This window comes from Pseudophryne corroboree, chromosome 2 (genome assembly GCF_028390025.1).
Source record: "Pseudophryne corroboree isolate aPseCor3 chromosome 2, aPseCor3.hap2, whole genome shotgun sequence".
Classification (NCBI taxonomy): domain Eukaryota; kingdom Metazoa; phylum Chordata; class Amphibia; order Anura; family Myobatrachidae; genus Pseudophryne; species Pseudophryne corroboree.
Window position 1 is genome coordinate 796728642 of NC_086445.1, and position 19714 is coordinate 796748355.

Here is a 19714-nt window from a genome sequence, read left to right on the forward strand (position 1 = left end):
TGTGTTGGGCGTCCCCCCGCATGTCAGTGTGATGATTCTAGCTGTGCTAAATTTAGCAAAGCTGCGATCATCTCGGAATGACCCCCCCACTGAATCATGTTTCACCATCCCATGGCCTGCTTTGATTGTTTGGTCTAGGCTCCTTTGTTGCAGGAAAGCCTTAATGCTGTAGAGTACAATAACATTCTGGAGAGTTGTGTGGTTCAAATTTTGTGACATTTTGTCACGTTTCTGTGTCACTGTGCATAAAGCAAGGTCTATCATTTTGGTGTGGAAGAACTTGGCTGGCTTACATGAGCCCTGATATCATCCTCCTAAAACACCTTTTGGATGAATGGAAATCCTGACTGTGAACCAAGCTTTGTCTCCCAACATGTGCGCTGACCTCACTATTGCTCTTGTGGCTGAATGGATGCAAATCCCTGCAGCCATGTTGCAGTTTATTGGAAAGTCTTCTGAGAGGAGTGGATGCTGTTATAGCAGCAAAGGCTCACACCAGCATCCCAATGAAAATGTGTACATGCCTTACTTCCATTATGCTTCCCAATCTGCATACTTCTGTTCCTTCTATTCCTTTCTCTTTCTAAGGGTTACATTTACTAAAGTGCAAGATTACAAACTGGAGCTACTGCCCAAAGCAACCAATCAGAGTTCTACTTAACACCTTCTAGAAGATAATAGCCAGAATTAGATTGGTTGCTATGGTCAACATCTCCAGTTTTGTAAACGCGCACTTTAGCAAATATACCCCTAAATATGAGAAATGACGCACTGCAGTTACTGTTGTTGTTGCTGCTGTTCCTTTGTTTATTGTAACATTGCTGTGTATGGTACCAAAGGATTAACGTCAATCAGTCAGTTGCTCCTGCATTACATTTACTTAATGCTAGCGCAGCACCTGCCATTCATCGGTTGGCGGATGCTCCATGACACCAGTTTTTCCAGGGCTTCGTAGTGTGTTTCACAGTCCTGGGCAAAAGTCGGCTGCAGCCAGTGGTGACTTAGGGGATAATGCAGCTTTAAATCACCTGAAAAAACTTCTGTCTTAAAAAGTTAACGCAACAAATCTGTTGCTTATGTACATGTAATGATCGCTCTAGATCTGTTTACTAGAGCATGTTTATTTATCAAAAAAGTTAAGTAAAAGTTTATCTTCACTTTTACCTCCAGTTAACAGTTTAGGTTGAACAGCAAACAAGAAGTCTGTCCCATTTCACATATTTACGCAAATTAGATGATTATGAACCTGTCTGCTTGAATTAAGTATCTCTAGTGTTTCCATATACAGTACTTTTATCTACATCTTATCAAGATGGATGAGTCCGTTTTGACACATGTTCTTTATGTTGAACACTACATAGTATTTACTTTAATCGGCCATCTATATATATTATTTTATAGACTGATAGACTGTTCTTCTCTGAACTGCAAGTTCTACAAGACATCCCTAGCCTGGTAAGTGTATTCTCAACTAATGAGCATATGTAAACGTTAAAGTGTATAATGGGGAAAAAAAATCCATCAGTTAGTTGTAATTGTTCTTTATATATTCTTTGTCGCTGGAAGGGTGCAGTACTGCATCCCATTCGTTGCTGAACTATTCATAATCCTAAAAAGCTCAATTTTTTTACAAATAAATATTTATTCTTTATATGCAAGTTTTCACTACGTACGTGTATTTCTGTGCAAGGCGTAAATCTGTCACCCACATGGGGAAAAAAACACTGTAAAATCTACTGATCACTATATTACAAATGTGCCGATGACATATGGAGCCTAATTCAGACCTAATTGCTCGCTAGCTATTTTTTGCTGCGATCTGATAGTCACCGCCTATAGGGGAGTGTATTTTTGCTATGCAAGTGTGCGAACGCCTGTGCAGCTGAGCACTACAAAGAAGTTTTGTGCAGTTTCTGAGTTGCCCAGAACTTACTCAGCCACTGTGATCACTTCAGCCTGTCAAGTCCCGGAAGTGACGCCAGACACCAGCCCTGCAAAAGCTTGGACACACCTGCGTTTTTCCAAACACTCCCAGAAAACGGTCAGTTGACACCCACAAACGCCCTCTTCCTGCTAATCTTGCGATCGGCTGTGTGAATGGATTCTTCATAAAATCCATTGCACAGCAACGATCCGCTTTGCACCCGTACGACGCGCCTGTGCATTGCGGTGCATGTGCATGCACAGTTCTGGCTTGATCGCAGCGCAGCAAAAAAATCTAGCGTGCGATCAGGTCTGAATGACCCCCATGGGGCGAGATGTCTGTCTTGATTCCTGTGCTGCCTACTTTTTCCTTAACTTTGAAACTGTTTTCTTCATTGTGGTACTTTTTCCTCAATTTTGCATCTTTTGTTTGCAAATAGTGTACTAGGTACTTGGGATTATTATTATTTTTTTGCATAGGAATTAGAATAAAGTCGCAGATGAAGCATAACGATGCGTGGCGGGAGTCATTCCTGTCTGACCTATCCTTTGCCATCCTACACAGACTGAACATTTTTTCCTCAATCTGCTATTTCTCTAGCATCCATAAGGGATATTGGGGACAGATTAATACGATGGGGTATAGACTGGTCCAAAGAAGCCAGTGCACTTTAAATTTCTTCAATTGGGTGTGCTGGCTCCTCCCCTCTATGCCCCCTCCCACAGGCAGTTTACAAAAAAGTGCCCTCATGAGAGGGTGCACACTGGTGTTGGAGACATGGACAGTATAAACATTATTAGTAGCTCCGGCGTCATTAATGGGAGGCGGAGCTACATCAGAGTGGGCTCAGTTGCATTTTGGAGATATTTTATAAAATAACGCTGACAGCCTCACTGGGGCTGTACAGCGTTGGGTGCGCTGGGGTCCTCTCTTCTGTGTCTCCTCTCACATGCGTTAGGGCAGGCTTGTATTGTAGTCAGTCTGTGTTGTTTGTGTATTGTATCTGTATTTCATAATGGTGAAACAGAAGTTATGCAGTGTATGTAATACCAGATTCTCCCCTATTTTATTTGGCTCCATATCATGTGAGCAGTGTAGTCAGTCATCACAAAATGCTGATGATAATGTGGGGGAGAGTCAAGAGCCTTCCTGGCTGGGGGCTATCAAAATTATGATGTCTGATATGTCATCTCAACTCACTGCCAATGCCAATAAAACACAAGAACTGCAACAATCAGTAGCTAACCTAGCTACCAAGGCTGATGTTCTCCATCCCCTTCATGTCTACTACAGGTACACAAAAATGTGCTTTACCCGCAATCCTGTCGGATACTGATGATGTACAGGATGATGTGGATCACATTAGTGGGTATTCCACCCCTACACAGGGTATTGAACCCCTCATATTGGCTATACGGGATGTGTTAAAGCTCCCCCTGGAGGACGCTACTAATCAGCAGTCGTTTTTCCTCCCACAAGACAAACTGACAGTCACATTTCCTGATTCCAAGGAATTGGATGATTTATTTAAATTAGCCTGGGAAAATCCAGATAAAAAATATCAGGTGTCCAAAATGTTTTTGCATACCTTTCCCTTTGCCCCTGAAGGCAGGAAATTCTGGGAAGAATCTCCAGCAGTAGACATCTGTCTCTCGCCTCTCTAAGAAGGCGGTGCTCCCAGCTCTGGGCTCCTTTACGGTAAAGGACCAGGCAGATAGGAAAATCGAGACCACTCTGAAATCTGTCTACACTGCTGCAGGTGTAGCTCCAAGACCGGTCATTGCTGGTTGCTGGATGACACATGCAATTTATACGTGGGCTACTCAAATTCAGGAGGGTCTTTCGGGTGATATGACCTTAGTTTACTACTGTTACTTTCTTAAAACACATTCAGGACATGGCAAGAGTCCTCTGTGACTCCCTTTAAAGAGATTAGCAATATTAATGCTAGGACCACTGCTATGGCTGTGTCTGCACGCAGAGCCATATGGTTGCTGACTCCAAACGTAATGTGGAATCTCTTCCCTTCACAGGGGAATGGCTCTTTGGAGGTGAGTTGGAAGCATGGATCTCCAAAGCTACTGCTGGGAAATCAATGTTTCTCCCTTCAGGTCCTCCGCCTGCTAGGCGTGTCTACCCGGGACGTCTACTCAATCCTTTCGATCCTCCAGATTTCGATCTAGAGCGAGGGGTGCCTCCAACGAAAGCTAGAGGCTCCAGAGGTAAGCCTAAGAAACCAGTCGTTGCCGGTTCTCAAGAACAGAGCACCAGTTCAGCTTCCACAAAGACTTCGGCATGACGGTGCCTACTCACCCCGAGGGTATCTCGTGGTGGGAGCTTGGTTGCGTCACTACAGCCACATCTGGGACAGTTCCTACCAAGATTCCTGGATAAGGGACCTTATCTCTTAGGGTTACAAGCTGGAGTTTGACGTGCTCCTCCCTAACGATTTTTCAAATCAAGCTTACCAGCTTTGGAAAATATGCGTGTTACGCTACTACTGGCCATCAACAAGTTGGTCCAGTCCCAGGTTATTGTTCCAGTACCCCTGCTACAGCATTGACAAGGTTACTACTCTAGTCTGTTCGTAGTGCCAAAACCAGACTGGTCTGTGAGACCCATTTTGAATCTGAAGTCTTTGAATCCTTACCCGAAGGTTTTCAAATTCAAGATGGAATCTTTGAGAGCGGTGATCACAGGCCTGGAACACCAAGAATTTCTAGTGTTCCTGGATATCAAGGACACTTACCTCCATATCCCAATTTGGCCTCCTCATCAGGCCTGTCTGTGGTTCGCCCTACTGAGCGATCACTACAAGTTTCAGGCGTTGCCCTTTGGCCTGTCTACAGCTCCGAGGGTGTTCACGAAGGTGATGGCGGAAATGATGTTTCAACTCAGAGTCCAGGGGGTCAACACTGGGGATCATTCAGAGTTGATTGCTAGCTGCCGTTGTTCGCTGCGTAGCGATCAGTGTAAAAAAAAACAGCTAATCTGTGCATGATTATACACCGCAATGCACATGCGCGACGTACGGGTACAAAGAGCATCGTGGTTTTGCACAGGTTCTAGTCGAGCTTTCAGTCGCACAGCCGAACGCAGGAAGATTGACATGAAGTGGGCATTTTTGGGTGTTAAGGGAGTGCTTAGAAAAACGCAGGCGTGTCAGGAAAAACGCAGGCGTGGCTGGGCGAACACTGGGCGGGTGTGTGACGTCAAAAGCCGTCCCTCCGTCGTTAGAATCAACGCACACGAAGAGTAACTACAGAGCTGGTCTTGTTTTGCACATAAAGATTTTGCAGGCGCTCTGCTGCACAAACGTTCACACTTCTGCAAAGCGAAAATGTACTCCCCAGGGGGTGGCGACAATGCGTTTGCACGGCTGCTAAAAACTGCTAGCGAGCAACTCTGAATGACCCCCATTGTCCCTTGCCTGGATGATCTCCTGATAAAAACGAGTTCCAGGGAGCTTCTACTGCTCCATATAGATCGCACTATCCAACGGCTCCTGTTTCTGGGCATTATAATGGATACTGTAGCTCAGAGAGTGTTCCTCCCAGAGGACAAAGTGAGAACACTTTAAGAAATGGTTTGCATGGTTCTCCGACCCACTCGAGTTTCCATTCATGTTTGCATAAAATTGTTGGGAAAGATGGTGGCCTCATATGAGGCGATATAGTTCGGAAGGTTCCATGCCAGACCCTTCCAATTGGACATCCTGAACAAGTGGTCCGGTTCCTATCTTCAGATGCACTGGATGATTCGGCTGTCACCCTAAGCCAGGATTTCACTCCTGTGGTGGCTACAGTCTTCCAACATACTGGAGGGTCGACGCTTCGGAATTCAGGATTGGATACTCCTCACGACGGATGCGAGTCTGAGAGGTTGGGGAGCACAGTTCCAGGGCAGATGGTCTACCTAGGAACTTCAGGCTATCTGGAACTTCAGGCTATCTACAATGCTCTGATTCAGGCCTCCTCTCTACTCCGGGATAAGGCGATCCAGGTTCAGTCGGACAACGCAACAGCAGTGGCATACATCAATCAACAAGGAGGGACAAAAAGCAAGGCCTGCATGCGAGAAGTTTCTCTTGGCGGAAAGAAATGCAAGAGCACTGTCTGCAACTTTCATTCTGGGAGTGGACAACTGGAAAGCGGACTTCCTGAGTTGCCACGAGCTCCACCCGGGGGAGTAGGGATTACACCTTCAGGTGTTTCAACAGATCATCGACAGGTGGGGATACCCACAGATCGACATGATGGCGTCTCGCTTCAACAAGAAGCTTCGCTGCTACTGCTCACGAACCAGAGACCCTCAGGCATAGTGCAGTGGATGCGCTGACATAACCTTGGCCTTACCAGCTGGTCTACCTATTTCCTCCGATTTCCGTTGATCCCAAGGGTGCTCGGACATCACGGAGTACAAGCAATCTTGATTGCACCGGATTGGCCCCGGAGAGCATGATACGCGGCTTTTCTGGACATGTCCATAGAAGACCCTTGGCCTCTGCCACCAAGAAGGGATCTTCTTCAGCAAGGACCGTTCGTCTACCCGGACTTACGGCAGCTTCGTTTGACGGTATGGAAGTTGAGCGGAACATCCTAGCTCACAAAGGGCTTTCCGAAAAGGTCATTGCCACTATGGTGCAAGCCAGAAAACTTGTGACGTCAAGACACTATCATCATATCTGGCGGAGATATGTCTCTTGGTGTGAGGAACGCACATATCCATCTGCAGAATTCCACTTGGGAAGATTCCTTCGTTTCCTACAGTCTGGAGTGGATAAAGGCTTACATCTTGGATCAATTTAAGGTCCAGATTTCATCTCTTTACATCTTTTTCCAGAAGAAGTTGGCTATCCTGCCAGAAGTTCAGACTTTCTTGCAAGGGGTACTCCACATACAACCTCTGTTTGTGCCACCTACGGCGCCTTGGGATTTGGATGTGGTGTTACGCTTTCTACAGTCCTCCTCTTGGTTTGAACCTCTGATGACGGTAGAAGACAAATACCTCACGTGGAAGACTGTGCGGTTTCTGGCCCTGGCTTCTGCTAGGCGTGTCTAAGAATTGAGGGCCTTATCGTGTAAAAGTCCATACTTAGTCTTTTGCGAGGACGGAGCGGAGCTCAGGACTAGGCAACAGTTCCTGCCAAAGGTGGTCCCCGCGTTTCACTTGAATCAACCTCTTGTGATTCCATCCAGTTCTGCCTCTTCTGCCCCTTCGGAGGCATTGGATGCAGTGCGAGCCTTGAAATCTATGTCAAGAGGACGGCTCGGATCAGAAAGAGGGATTCCTTGTTCGTGCTCTATGATGCGCAGAAAAAGGGTTGCCCTGCTTCAAAGCAGTCCGTTGCTCGTTGGATTCGGCTTACTATCCAACAGGCCTATGTGTCTGCAGCCTTGCTGGTTCCTAAGTATCTAAAGGCCCACTGTACTAGATCGGTGGGCTCCTCCTGGGCGGCTGCTCGGGGAGTCTCTGCCTTGCAACTATGCCAGTCTGCTACCTGGTCGGGGGAAGAACACCTTTGTGAAATTCTACAAGTTTGATACCATGGCCAAAGAGGATACCCAGTTTAGGCAGGCGGTACTTTCTCCGCACATTCCCACATGTTCTGGAAGCTTTGGTACATCCCCATTGTACTAAGTGAACCCCAGTATCCCTTATGGATGCTAGAAAAAATAGGATTTTAATACCAACCGATAAATCCTTTTCTCGTAGTCCATAAGGGATATTGGGCACCCGCCTCTGTGCGGTGACTTTCTGCAGGTACTCTGTTATGTGTTACCTGTTCAGCTGTTGCGGTTAATGTTGCCAGCCGTTGCTGGCCCGGTTATGTTATGTGTGTAAATCTCACCACACTTATTGTTGTTATGTTCCTTCTCTCAAGTATGTCATTTCTCCTTCGGGCACTGTTTACCTATACTGACTGTGGGAGGGGGCATCGATGGGAGGAGCCAGCACACCAGTTGTGGAAATTTAAAGTGCACTGGCTCCTTTGGACTCGTCTATACCCCATCGTACTAAATCTGTCCCCAATATCCCTTATGGACTACGAGAAAAGGATTTACCGGTAGGTATTAAAATCCTATTTTTTCCTTACATTTTTGCTACTTAGCTTGCATATGGGGGCTGATTCGGAGGTGGGAGCTATAGCGATTCCCCCCCTGCAGTTATCCAGTGTCTGCGGTTTTTGCATATTTTAACACAACTGCTGTGTACAAAGACTTAGCAGCTGTGCTACAGTGTCCACCTCTGAATGGGGCCCCATAGTGTACTAATACTTAGGATTAGTGTGCTTGTTTTTTGTAGCAAAGTAATTGTGTATGATTTCCTCCACTCTGCTACTTTTACTTTGTGTGCTACTTTTTCTTCCATTTTGCATCTTATGCTGGGTACACACTATGCCGATGGATCTGCCAATATGATAAGCACACGCACCTACCAATCAGCCGCTCAAGATGCCTGGCCTCACATCACAACTGGGCAGGCATTTGAATGTGCCCGTCCAGCTGTGACGTCGTTGTTGGCGGTTCCGGCGGCCGGCATATAAGACAGCCGGCTGTATACTCAGCCAGACGTGCTGTATATCTGCAAGATATATCCGCATCAACTGTGCAGCAGGGCCTATCTGATATGTCTGTGAACAAAGTAGACTTATCGAGTGTGCACACCTGCTGATGATCTACATATCGTTTAAGTGTGTACCCAGCTTAGTTTGCTCATAGGGCCAGGTTCAGAGATGGACCGTGGCTGCATAAAATCACTGGCCATTCTCCATAATCTGTGGGTTACTCAGATGACCAGTGTTCATGCAGAGTAATCCGATGCTGTCTCTTCGGACGCAGCAGCGCATTACAGAAGCTAGCAGGAGGCGACTGTTTTACACAAGAAGCTTCCTGCGGCTTTAGCATATTATCACACAGTCGCTGCGTGCAAAGACCATCCCTCCATCTCTGAATCAGGATTAGTGTTTTGAAACAGCGATCAGGCTCCTTGGTTTCAAAACAATAGAGGAATACTTCATATACCATGTAATCTTTTACTGCAGAAAAGTCTAATGGCATTATACTGTATGACAACTTCTGTTTTAATATATTAAGTGTCCTCTCTTCTGGTCACACAGTTGTCTCGGCATAAGCATCTCGCCAAAGATAATGCCCCAGATATCTATTCTTTGGAATTAACTGGTTTAGATGAGATCAAGAAGCGTTACGGCGAAGACTCTGTAAAGTTTAAGGATGCAACCCGAATTCTGTCAGAATGTCTACAGAAAGTAAATAACTTCTTAATTGTTGAATTTTAAAGAACGTTTGGATAAGTGTAATTTCGGGTGGAAATCTGAGATCTAACTGTATTGTCACAAATGACCATTCAAGTAGTGTTTGACTTTTTTTATTATTATTATTATTGTTATTGTTATTGTTGTTATTATTATTTTATTTTTCATCTAAAAAAAAAATTTGTTTTCTTTAAGAAATCACATCTGTGAATTTGAGATTGGGCTGTGAATGTTAGAGTTCGAACATTAAAAAAAAAAAAAAAAAAACAACTTTCCTTATTACCAAATAAGCACTTGATTTTTGTAAACTCTTACAAAGTTTAGAATGTTTGTTCCTTCTTATGCCACAGAAGCAGGCTTTATGGTGACTGCTGTGGAGGTCATTTTCTTTTTGCTAGACCCTTTCACAATATACATTAGGTTAGGATATAATAATGTATTTATAATCTCCTATTATTACAGTTTTCAGATGATATGTACAGCATCTATGGGGGAAATGCAATTGTAGAAGTTGTTGCTGTGAAAACATTTGAGACTCCCCTGACGAGGAAAAGTCGCTCCATCCTGGAAATTGTGGACATTGTAAGTGCAGGTCTACCTTACTAATCCTAGAAAGCAATTTACCGCAACTTGGTTCAATGGCATTCTGATTTCTAAAGATGGAATCATTGTTATAAGCCAGTTTTAGTAATGTTTTCAACATATGCAGTATTACTGAAACTATGGGGAAATGTATGAAGCAGTGATAAGAGTGGAGAAGTGAGCCAGTGGAGAAGTTGCCCATGGCAACCAATCAACATTGAAGTAACAATAATTTGTATACTATAATAGGGTCGACCACACTTACGTCGACAGTGTCTAGGTCGACCACTATTGGTCGACGGTAACTAAGTAGTCACCCAAAATAGGTCAACACAAGCATAATGTTGACATGAGATTTTTTTTTTCATTTTTTTTTTTTTTTTTTTTAAGTTTCGTTTTCTTCGTAGAGTGACCGGGAACCCCAATTAATACACCGTGTCACCTCGCGTGGCTCGTTACGCTAGCCATGCTTCGGGCAAGGTGCCTCACTCCGCTACCGTTGCGCTCGGCACAGGTTACCGTTCCCAATTGTAGTCCACGTGGATCGTAAAGTATGAAAAGGTGAAGAAAAAAAAGGTGAAAAACTCATGTCGACCTTTTGTCGTGTCAACCTAAAAACCCTGTTGACCAATAGTGATCGACCTAGTGACTATCGACCTAAGTGTGGTCGACCTAGAGACCGGATACCATTTCTGGATTGTCCAAGTGATTTGATAATTTTCCCATTTAGCCATCCACTTGGATAATCAAAATAGGAGAGCGATCTAATCATATGACGCTTGGGCAGGTTTCCTGCTGGTGTGGGTTGGTGATGACCCCATAAATGGGCCGATAGTGGTCATCTACCGTCTTCACCTACCTGTAATTATCTATTTGATAGTTTAATTTTCTGCTGGTTGGATTTATCTCTCTGGAAACTGTTAGCATGAAATATTCAGCATAATAAACTGAAACAGGTTTCTCAAAACAAGCTTGTGTTCTGGTTTAGAAATGTGTCTGTACTCATGGTTAGCAGTAACTATTACTCTCTGATAATATGTGGCTAGTTTTAAAATGCAGAGATTGCCCATTTTAGTATTTTGTATTCATTTTATGATTGCTCCCAATCCCCAGTCTGTTTTAGTAGAGAATATTTAGTGTGTATGCCCTGTTTAATGCAGGATGTTTTTTTTTTTTTTTTTCTGTTTTTGTTCAATCTTGTATTAGTGATCTATCACAGTCTGCTGCTATTCTTTATCAACACAGCACATTTCCTTTCTTTTAGAGCAATCCTGGCAGTCTATACAACCTGGCTTATCAATATAATTTCAACTATGCTGTTGTCTTCAACATCATTTTATGGATTATGATCGGTCTGGCTCTTGCTGTCATTGCAATCTCCTATAACCTGTGGAATATGGACCCTGGCTATGATAGCATCATTTACAGAATGACCAACCAGAAGATCAGAATGGACTAATATTAACATTTACTAAATTATTTAAAAAGAAATAGCTTTGTAGGAGTGTGTGTGTTTTTTGTTTGTTTCAATTCAGACATTCAAGCTATGTGAATATTTGGAAAGCTGCAAAACAACTAAACAAAAAAATAAAAAGGGAGGGGGGCGGGGGACTTGTTTTGTCTGTGCCATTGAAACTTGCCAGGGTCATGCCACTAACACTTAAACAGCTGCTAAAATTTCCCACCTGGCTCAAGTTTGTAAATAAATGATAACGTAAACCAGGGGTTCGAAAATGTTTGATTTACTGACCCAGTTTTACAAAGCTTGGGATATAAACGCAGTGCCTCTGCTGGAGGTGGGTCAGAGGCATGCATTGCAGTTTGGCAGGTTGTGGACTGCCCTTTTACTGACCCTGCTTTTACCTAGGATAGTGGTTCCCAAACTCTGTCCTCAAGGAGCACCTACAGTTCATGTTTTTCAGGTCACCTGTGTTTTTTTTTTTTTTTTTTTTTTTTTTTAAATGTGACCACTGGTGATGCACAGTGCACCTGCCGGGTGACCTGGAAAACGTGTGCTGTTAGTGCTTCTTGAGGATAGAGTTTGGGAATCACTGACCTAGGATATCAATGAGTGGGTATATTGTAGAGCTGTATTGGGGACCTGCACTGTGGCCTTCCTGGTTTAGTGATCATCAACAAAGTGCTGGAGGGGTCTTTTGATTAGTGTGACTGGCATTGATCATAATGAGCGTGAGGAAAAAAAATGAGTGCAGAAACAATGTTATAGTGTACACCGGTTCAAGTGGCACCCATATAATAAACCAGTACCAAGAATATTAATTTGTCTCTTTGCTCTAAAATTGCTTTAAAATTGAATGGAGAATGTATAAGGTATGTGCAAGTGACTGCAATGGGCAGTTTTTTTACTTTGTATCTCCATTCAGAAGACAGTGAACATTCCATTTAATGTGATCTAAGCTGGTTGAGTCTATTTTCCCTTTGTGGAAAGGACCTGGATGTGGCATCAGGTGAGGGCAATATTTCTGTTCTGCCCTTACAGCATGTTAATGTTTTCCCCAATATCCGTTTGTGCTAGGGCACTTTGTTTCATTTATGCTGCATTATACCCTCACTGCTCGCTACGCTCACCATATTTCGGGCCTGGTATCTACCTTCGCTTGCCACCTAGAGGCTACCGATCTAAGTTTTACCAGTGGCAACACAATCTGATGGCAAAACATAAAAGTAACAAAAGTTGTGATCAAAACCCAGGAGAATGGTCATTTACAGTGTACTTGTCACCAATACACAGATGACCTCACATTACACCTCTGTGTCTTATTCCTAATGAATTAATAGGATATTCGTTCAGCCAACAAAGTGTAGCCTCAGATTGGGTTAGATTTACAGTTTCAGATGTAGGGGCAGATGTACTAAGCCTTGGAAAGCGAGAAACTACAAACCAATCAGATGCTGTCATTTTTCAAACACAACCTGTAACATGGCAGGTCAGAGCTGATTGGCTGGAACTTTATATCACTCCCAAAGGCGTAGTACATGTCCCCCCATAGTGTTTTGTGTATATACCAAATTGTATATGAACTTTTTAATTTTATTACAAAAAGTAACACCGCTTTTTTTCAGTATAGTGTTTGGAATTGTTGCTGTTGTTGATTCTTGTGGAGGTAATAGGCTGCTTTCTATTGCCCACAAAGCTCACAAAAGCGGTTTTGGAGATCGGGGCACTTACCATTCTCCTTTCATAAGAACAGCAGCTCCTTCAGCTTATTAAAGAAAAAACAACTACAGAGAAATTGCTCTTTAATGATATACTAAAAACTGCAGAGATATATAGATAAATATATTTATGTTCAAATCAAATATATTGCAGTGATAACTTAATCAATCTTACATATGTTGATAAATGTTTCCATTGAAGGCAATGTTTTTATTGATCCCAGCTCCTTAGCAGTTCACCTGCAGCTACCACTGGGTGTCCTAACATAACACTGCTTAGCAGTTCTAGACCTAGGATACAACGAATATACATGACAATGATTTGAGAGTAGATGTCATGTGCAGACGTATTTGAATTTATGTGTAATGTATGTGTGTATAAATGAATACGTTTCCCTGTGTTTAGTGGAGAGTGCTCATCTCACATTCCTCCTGGGGAGAATAGAAATGCCTAGAAATGGGGTTTTTTGTTTTATTTTAATTGATGTAAATTGAAATAGGGTGTTTTAACTTTAATTTAAATGGTGCCCTCTTCCCCTGCGTTCATTCCTAAACTTATCCTCATGCCTCAGACAAATGCAGCAAATCTTCTAAATCTGAAACCGTTAAAGACTGCAGGCATATGTCATGCGATACCTGTGATTAGCCCACCCGCCAGGTGATACATACAATATGACCTGCTGGTGAGGCTGGGGATAAGTTAGACCTCTATGAATACTACAAGGACGGTATTTATCAGTTTGGAAATGTGTGAACACTGATTTATGTATACAATGTACAGTAATATTGAAATGTGTTGTATCTTTTAAAATGGTGTCTCAGAGTATAGTTGTGTTGTTTTTCCACCAGTGATTAAACCATACATAAGGAATATTCTAGGTTAATAAGACTACTGATGATTTAATAAAACTAATTACAGAGCGTTACAGAGGTGTCATTCTTGACAAAACATTGATTTGAAGCATGAAACCAGCGTCCTACTATAGATCAGACCACATATTACACCTCACACAGCCTGAGATCATATTAAACTGACTGCACTCTTATACTCCCCGTAGTACAGCTAGGACAGTACCTGCAGCAAGGGGTATGGGTCGTTCGGACGACCCAACTTAGGTCGACACTCATTAGGTCGACCACTGAAGGGCGACATTGCCATTAGGTTGACAGTTGAAAGGGTTGACAAGGTTTTTGGTGTCGTTTTCTTCGTAAAGTGACTGGGAACCCCAATTAGTGCACCATGTCCCCTCGCGCTCGCACAGGTTACCGTTCCAATCGTAGTCCACGTGGATCGTTAAGTATGAAAAAAATCCAAAAAATGTTAAAAAGTGAACTCGTGTCTACCTTTTGACCTGTTGACCTAACGGCCATGCCGACCTAATGCATGTCGACCTAATGGTAATGTCACCTAAGTTGGGTCGACCTAACGACCGTATCCCACAGCAAGTTCTGTACCAATGGCTGATGAACAAATACAGATGATTTGCAAATCATTGCTATATTCCTGTAGGTTATTATTCGGAATACTCCCATCCTTATTACTACATGTTTTAAACAATTGCTGGACTATTACATACTGTACCAAACTTTTCCAGTGCAGTGTTTTCTGTGAGCACTACAAGACTGCATACCTACTATGAGACAGGAGATGGGGAACCCTGCTTTATGTATTGTTAGATAAAGCAACAGCCCTGGCATTTCACACCGCAGCACAAGTGTGACCGGAAGGGAGGAGGAGTTGGATGTGGATGCAGAGATGGGATGTTCCACAAGGCTGATCATGCCATCCTATACTATGCAGTTGTTTATTGTTAAAATAAAAGTAAATATTAATTTGAGAATCATATTTGTAATCATTTAGCGATGGGTGAGATACATATACTGTATGTGAATGCCAAGCAAGTAACATTTGTCACCTACAACTAAACGCGATGCTGGTATAATTTCTGAATTACAGTGTAGTAAATGGGGATACTCTTTCAGACCAAACGCTACTGACCTTAATCAGCTCTAAACAGAACCTCAAATCCATAGACATTGCAGCTCTGTGATACGTTCCCACTACAGACTTTGCTTTCCGTGTATGTGGTGACTAGTATGGTTGGATACTGAGGAATTGGCACGTTCCTGGCTGTCTGCTATCTGAGTGTTGTTATTGATTGATAAATAAGTAAGGTTTACTTCTAAATAAACTTGAATATTTAAATCCGTACTCTATTGTCTTGTACGTGTATCTTGATTATTCCATTTCCCCTGCACTTGAACAAATCTTTGAATGGCTGGACAACCTGTATAATTTCAGAACAATTATAATAAAGTATGAGACCCACTAAGAATCCAGTCTGTCATTTCTGCTTATTGATCAGTATATACCAGCCAGTAAGAGTGACCACATGACCATGTCCTCTGCATTGCTGACAAGTAGGTGCATGTTGGTACTGCTGATGTCATATGCTGAAGTGCATAGGTAAGCCTGTTACATAGGATGCGGCAATGTGAGAGGCCTGGTACCTAGCCTGTGGATTTAAGGAAAGGTTTGAGTTAAAGGTGATAAAGTTGATCACAAGGTTGAAACTGCTTGTGATGAGTTAATCTAGGATGATTTGTACAGATCTAGAGGTACTGAAAATTAAAACATTGTATTTGAAGATTTGGATAAAACTTCATTCAAAATACTTCTGCTGTTCAGGGGTGCACTACCTTACAGTGACATTTTTCTATGCATATTGGTGGATTCTTGCACAATAGTTAATGCCAGTAGTCAAAAAATGCAGTCCCAAAGCATGTCTGGCATCATTTTATACTTAATCATATTGCTATATTGTATAGTTGCATCTGCATTCTCTGGTACACGCAAGGGTTGGTGTGTCAGGGTAACAAATACAAAGAATGGTGTCCCACAACCAAGTGTGTTTAAAGAAATCACAAAGTTCTTACACTTACATAATTTCTCCTTTAACCCTTTCAGGTTCAGGCGTTCAACTCCAACCAATTCTCTAAAACTTAGTGAGATAATATAGTGCAATATTGTTTTTTTTTTTTTTTTTTTTTTTTGCGCAGTGTTAGAATTAGAAGCACACATTGCAACACCAAAGGATGATTCATCTCTCCGTGGATGATGTTCCCTTTTTGTATAAATTTGCCACTCTAGGACTCAAATAGAACGGTACATAGGGCAACACTGGCTGTACTTTCCAGATTTAAAAAATACACTCACATTTAAAAAATTATAAAACAGCATAACACACCCCAAAGGTGTTGGTCTCACAAGTAGAGATCTGCGGCGGGTACTTTTCGTGTTTTGGTTCGAATTCCCCGCTCGTGTTTTGGTTTTGGGTTGGTTTTGCCAAAACCACCCTTTCGGGATTTGGATTTGGATCTGGATGATTTTTAAAAAAAATAAATAAAAACGGCTAAAATCACAGAATTTGGGGGTAATTTTGATCCTACAGTATTAACCTCAATAACCTTAATCTCTACTCATTTCCAGTCAATTTTGACCACCTCACACCTCATCATATTGTTCACCAACATAGGCCAAAGCCTGGCTGGCTAAACTAAGCAACAGAGCAGCGGCACAAACACACGGCAGTTATTTCTGTTTAAAAATGTTTTACAAATTAGTACTGTATTAGCAATAACCAATCAAACCAATAGAAAACAATCCAACACAGAAATTTCGTCAGAATCATGTGTACAATATAATTGCTCTGAAGTAGTCACCAAACAGCAAATTAAAAAAAAACCCCTAAACCATGTGTAAAATAGCAACAGTGGACATTGAGGCTCCCTACACAAGTGCACATGCCCCCAGCACATGCCTATTCTCAGTGCCCAGTCTGTACCTCCCTCCTGGGGGCCCTGAGTCACTGATGACTCGCACTCTGTGCCCATGTAAAGCCCCAATTGGCCATTTTGTCGAGCAGCTCCCCAAATTCTCCCTAATCGCAAAAAAACAGCATTCTGTACCTGCATAGGACAGTGCAGAATACTTTGGGACACACCGTTAAATATTGACCAGGTTACAGTGCTGGTCGGATATAGTGCGGGTCAGACACAGTGCAGGTTACAGTGCAGGTTGGATACAAAGCGGGTCGGGTACAATGCAGGTTACAGTGTGGGTCAGATACAGTGCAGATGGATACAAGGCAGGTTGGATACAGTGTAGATGGAATTCATTGCGGGTTGTATATAGTGCAGATCGCACACAATGCAAGTCGGATACAGTGCAGGTCTGAGTGGGGGTTGGCTACAGCGCAATGTCTGATACAGTGCAGGTTAGAGTGTGGGTTGCATACAGTGAGGGTTGGCTACAATGCAAGGTCAGATACAGTGCGTGTCGGATACAGTGCGAGATGAAGTGCAGATACAGTATGGGTCACATACATTGTGAGTTGTATATATTGTGGGCCGGATAAAGTGCAGGTTACAGTGTGGGTTGGATACAGTGCAGGTCAGACTCAGTGTGGGTTGGATACAGCGCAGGTTGAATACAGTGTGGGTTGGATACAGCGCAGGTTGAATACAGTGTGGGTTGGATACAGCGCAGGTCAAATACAGTGTTGGTTGGATACAGTGCGGGTCAAATACAATGCGGGTCAGGTGCAGTGCAGGTCAGATACAGCATGGGTTTCAGTGCAGGTCAAATACAATGTGGGTCAGATAGAGTGTTGGTCAGATACACCAATAGTGCACTTACTGTGACAGAGGGTTGTCAACTGTGTTTTCAGTGTGCGGGAGTACTGGAGGTGTCCTCAGTGCAGGAGTGCCAGCAGTGTCCTCGGTACAGGGGTGTCGGCAATGCGGGAGTGCCGGAGTTGTCCTCAGTGCAGGAGTGCTGGCAGTGTTGGCAATGCGGGAGTGCTGGAGGTGTCCTCAGTGCAGGAGTTCAGGGGTGCCGGCAGTGTGGGAGGTGTCCTCAGTGCAGGAGTGCTGGTAGTGTCCCCAGTGCAGGGTGCCGACAGTGGCGGCAGCGTGGGAGTGCTGGCAGTGTCTTCAGTGCAGGGGAGCCGGCAGTGTTGGCAATGCGGGAGTACCGGAGGTGTCCTCAGTGCTGGCAGAGTCCTCAGTGCAGGGGTGCTTGAGGTGTCCTCAGTGCAGGAGTTCAGGAATGTGGGAGTGCCGGAAGTGTCCTCGGTGCAGGGGTGCCTGCGGTGTCAGCAGTATGGGAGGTGTCCTCAGTGCAGGAGTGCTGGCAGTGTCCCCAGTGCAGGGTGTCTGCAGCGTGGGAGTGCTGGCAGTGTCCTCAGTGCAGTGGTGCCGGCAGTGTTGGCAATGTGGGAGTACCGGAGGTGTCCTCGGTGCAGGAGTGCTGGCAGAGTCCTCAATGCAGTGGTGCCCGCAGTGTCTGCAATGCAGGAGTGCTTGAGGTGTCCTCAGTGCAGGAGTTCAGGGGTGCCGGCAGTTTCAGCAGTATGGGAGTGCTGGAAGTGTCCTCAGTGCAGGTGTGCCGTCACTGTCAGCAGTGTGGGGGTGTCGGCAGTGCGGGCGGCGGTGTAGGCAGTGCAGGCGGCGGCGCTATTAGCGCTGTGGGGGCATCCATCTTGGGGCCATTGTAGCCTATGGGGAAACGCTGATTGGCTGAGAGCCGTGACAGACGGCTCTCTCAGCCAATCAGTGGCCTTCCATAGGTTACTATGGAGACCAGCGTCCGAGGCAAAACCTCATGATCCGACAGTGGAATCCTGAGGTTTTGCCTCGATTGGGTATCCGGGGCAGGCAGGGACATCTGAGCTGTGGCTCGGATGGCCCCGGATCCCCCTAGGTTCGGGGGAGTTCGGTTCTCTGAGAACCAAACCTGCTCATCTCTACTTACAAGCAGGACGTCACACAGAACCCACAACTCAGCTCCACCAAGATCAATCATATGGAGATACCTCTTCAGCTCCGGATGCTGTTCAGCTCGTAGCAGATGCCCCTCAGTGTTGCGTCCAGTGAGATGAATTTATGTGTAACATGTTTTGGACACCTTGTCCTTCCTCAGATGCAATCATATAACAATTAGAAAATTAGAAAATCCTGTGGCGATTACCGCCGTAACCCGAAACTACATCACCAGATGTGACACTGTGCGGCTCAATATCCCGGAAGTCCGCGCCATTGGCATTCCACTTCGTTTGTTATCCTCCACAAAGTACAAGACCGGAAGTAGATTATCGGATATGTGCTGTGCAGTTCATTGTCCCGGAATTACACTTGACATTGTGCGTTCCAAACCGCTATATTGGATTATCCATTAGTTAATCTGTTTTTATTGCTCAATGTCCCAATATATTTAGTTATCCATAATGTCTTTCAGCAACCACAACGATGTATATAAAATATAAAAAAATACATGCAAGTGTAAAAAAGGAGATACATACAAAAATAAATATTTATAAAATATAAGAGAATATACGAGAGTCTACATCATAAATATTTGAGCAGAAACCATTTCACCTCAAAGTCTTCGTTGAGACCCTGTGGAATTAATGTTTTCAGTTTATAAATCCATTGCATTTTAGTTTTAGCAAGTCTAATATCCGTCTCTTTATCTCGCCAAGTGGGGTTTATTTGTTGTATGCCCCAGAAAAGATTTTATACAGCATGGATTGATCTATGTAGATTTTTAAAGTGCTTAGACAGAGTGGGTCTCTAGACCTTTCTTTATATTATATAGATGTTCTGCCAGTCTTTTTCTCTGACGTCCTAGTGGATGCTGGGAACTCCGTAAGGACCATGGGGAATAGACAGGCTCCGCGGGAGACTGGGCACTC

At 43.8% G+C, this 19714-nt stretch overlaps 1 protein-coding gene across 1 annotated transcript in view; it reads left to right on the top strand.

Annotated features, from left to right (window-relative positions):
* Window positions 1-15171, top strand: part of ATP6AP2 (ATPase H+ transporting accessory protein 2) — a 44331-nt gene extending 29160 nt beyond the window's left edge. The window contains exons 6-9 of the mRNA XM_063955589.1: window positions 1402-1455; window positions 9045-9194; window positions 9663-9782; window positions 11047-15171. Coding sequence (XP_063811659.1) covers window positions 1402-1455; window positions 9045-9194; window positions 9663-9782; window positions 11047-11241 — 519 coding nt within the window. The 3' untranslated portion in view covers window positions 11242-15171. The remainder of the gene's footprint in view (window positions 1-1401; window positions 1456-9044; window positions 9195-9662; window positions 9783-11046) is intronic.
* Window positions 15172-19714: the final 4543 nt, after the last annotated feature.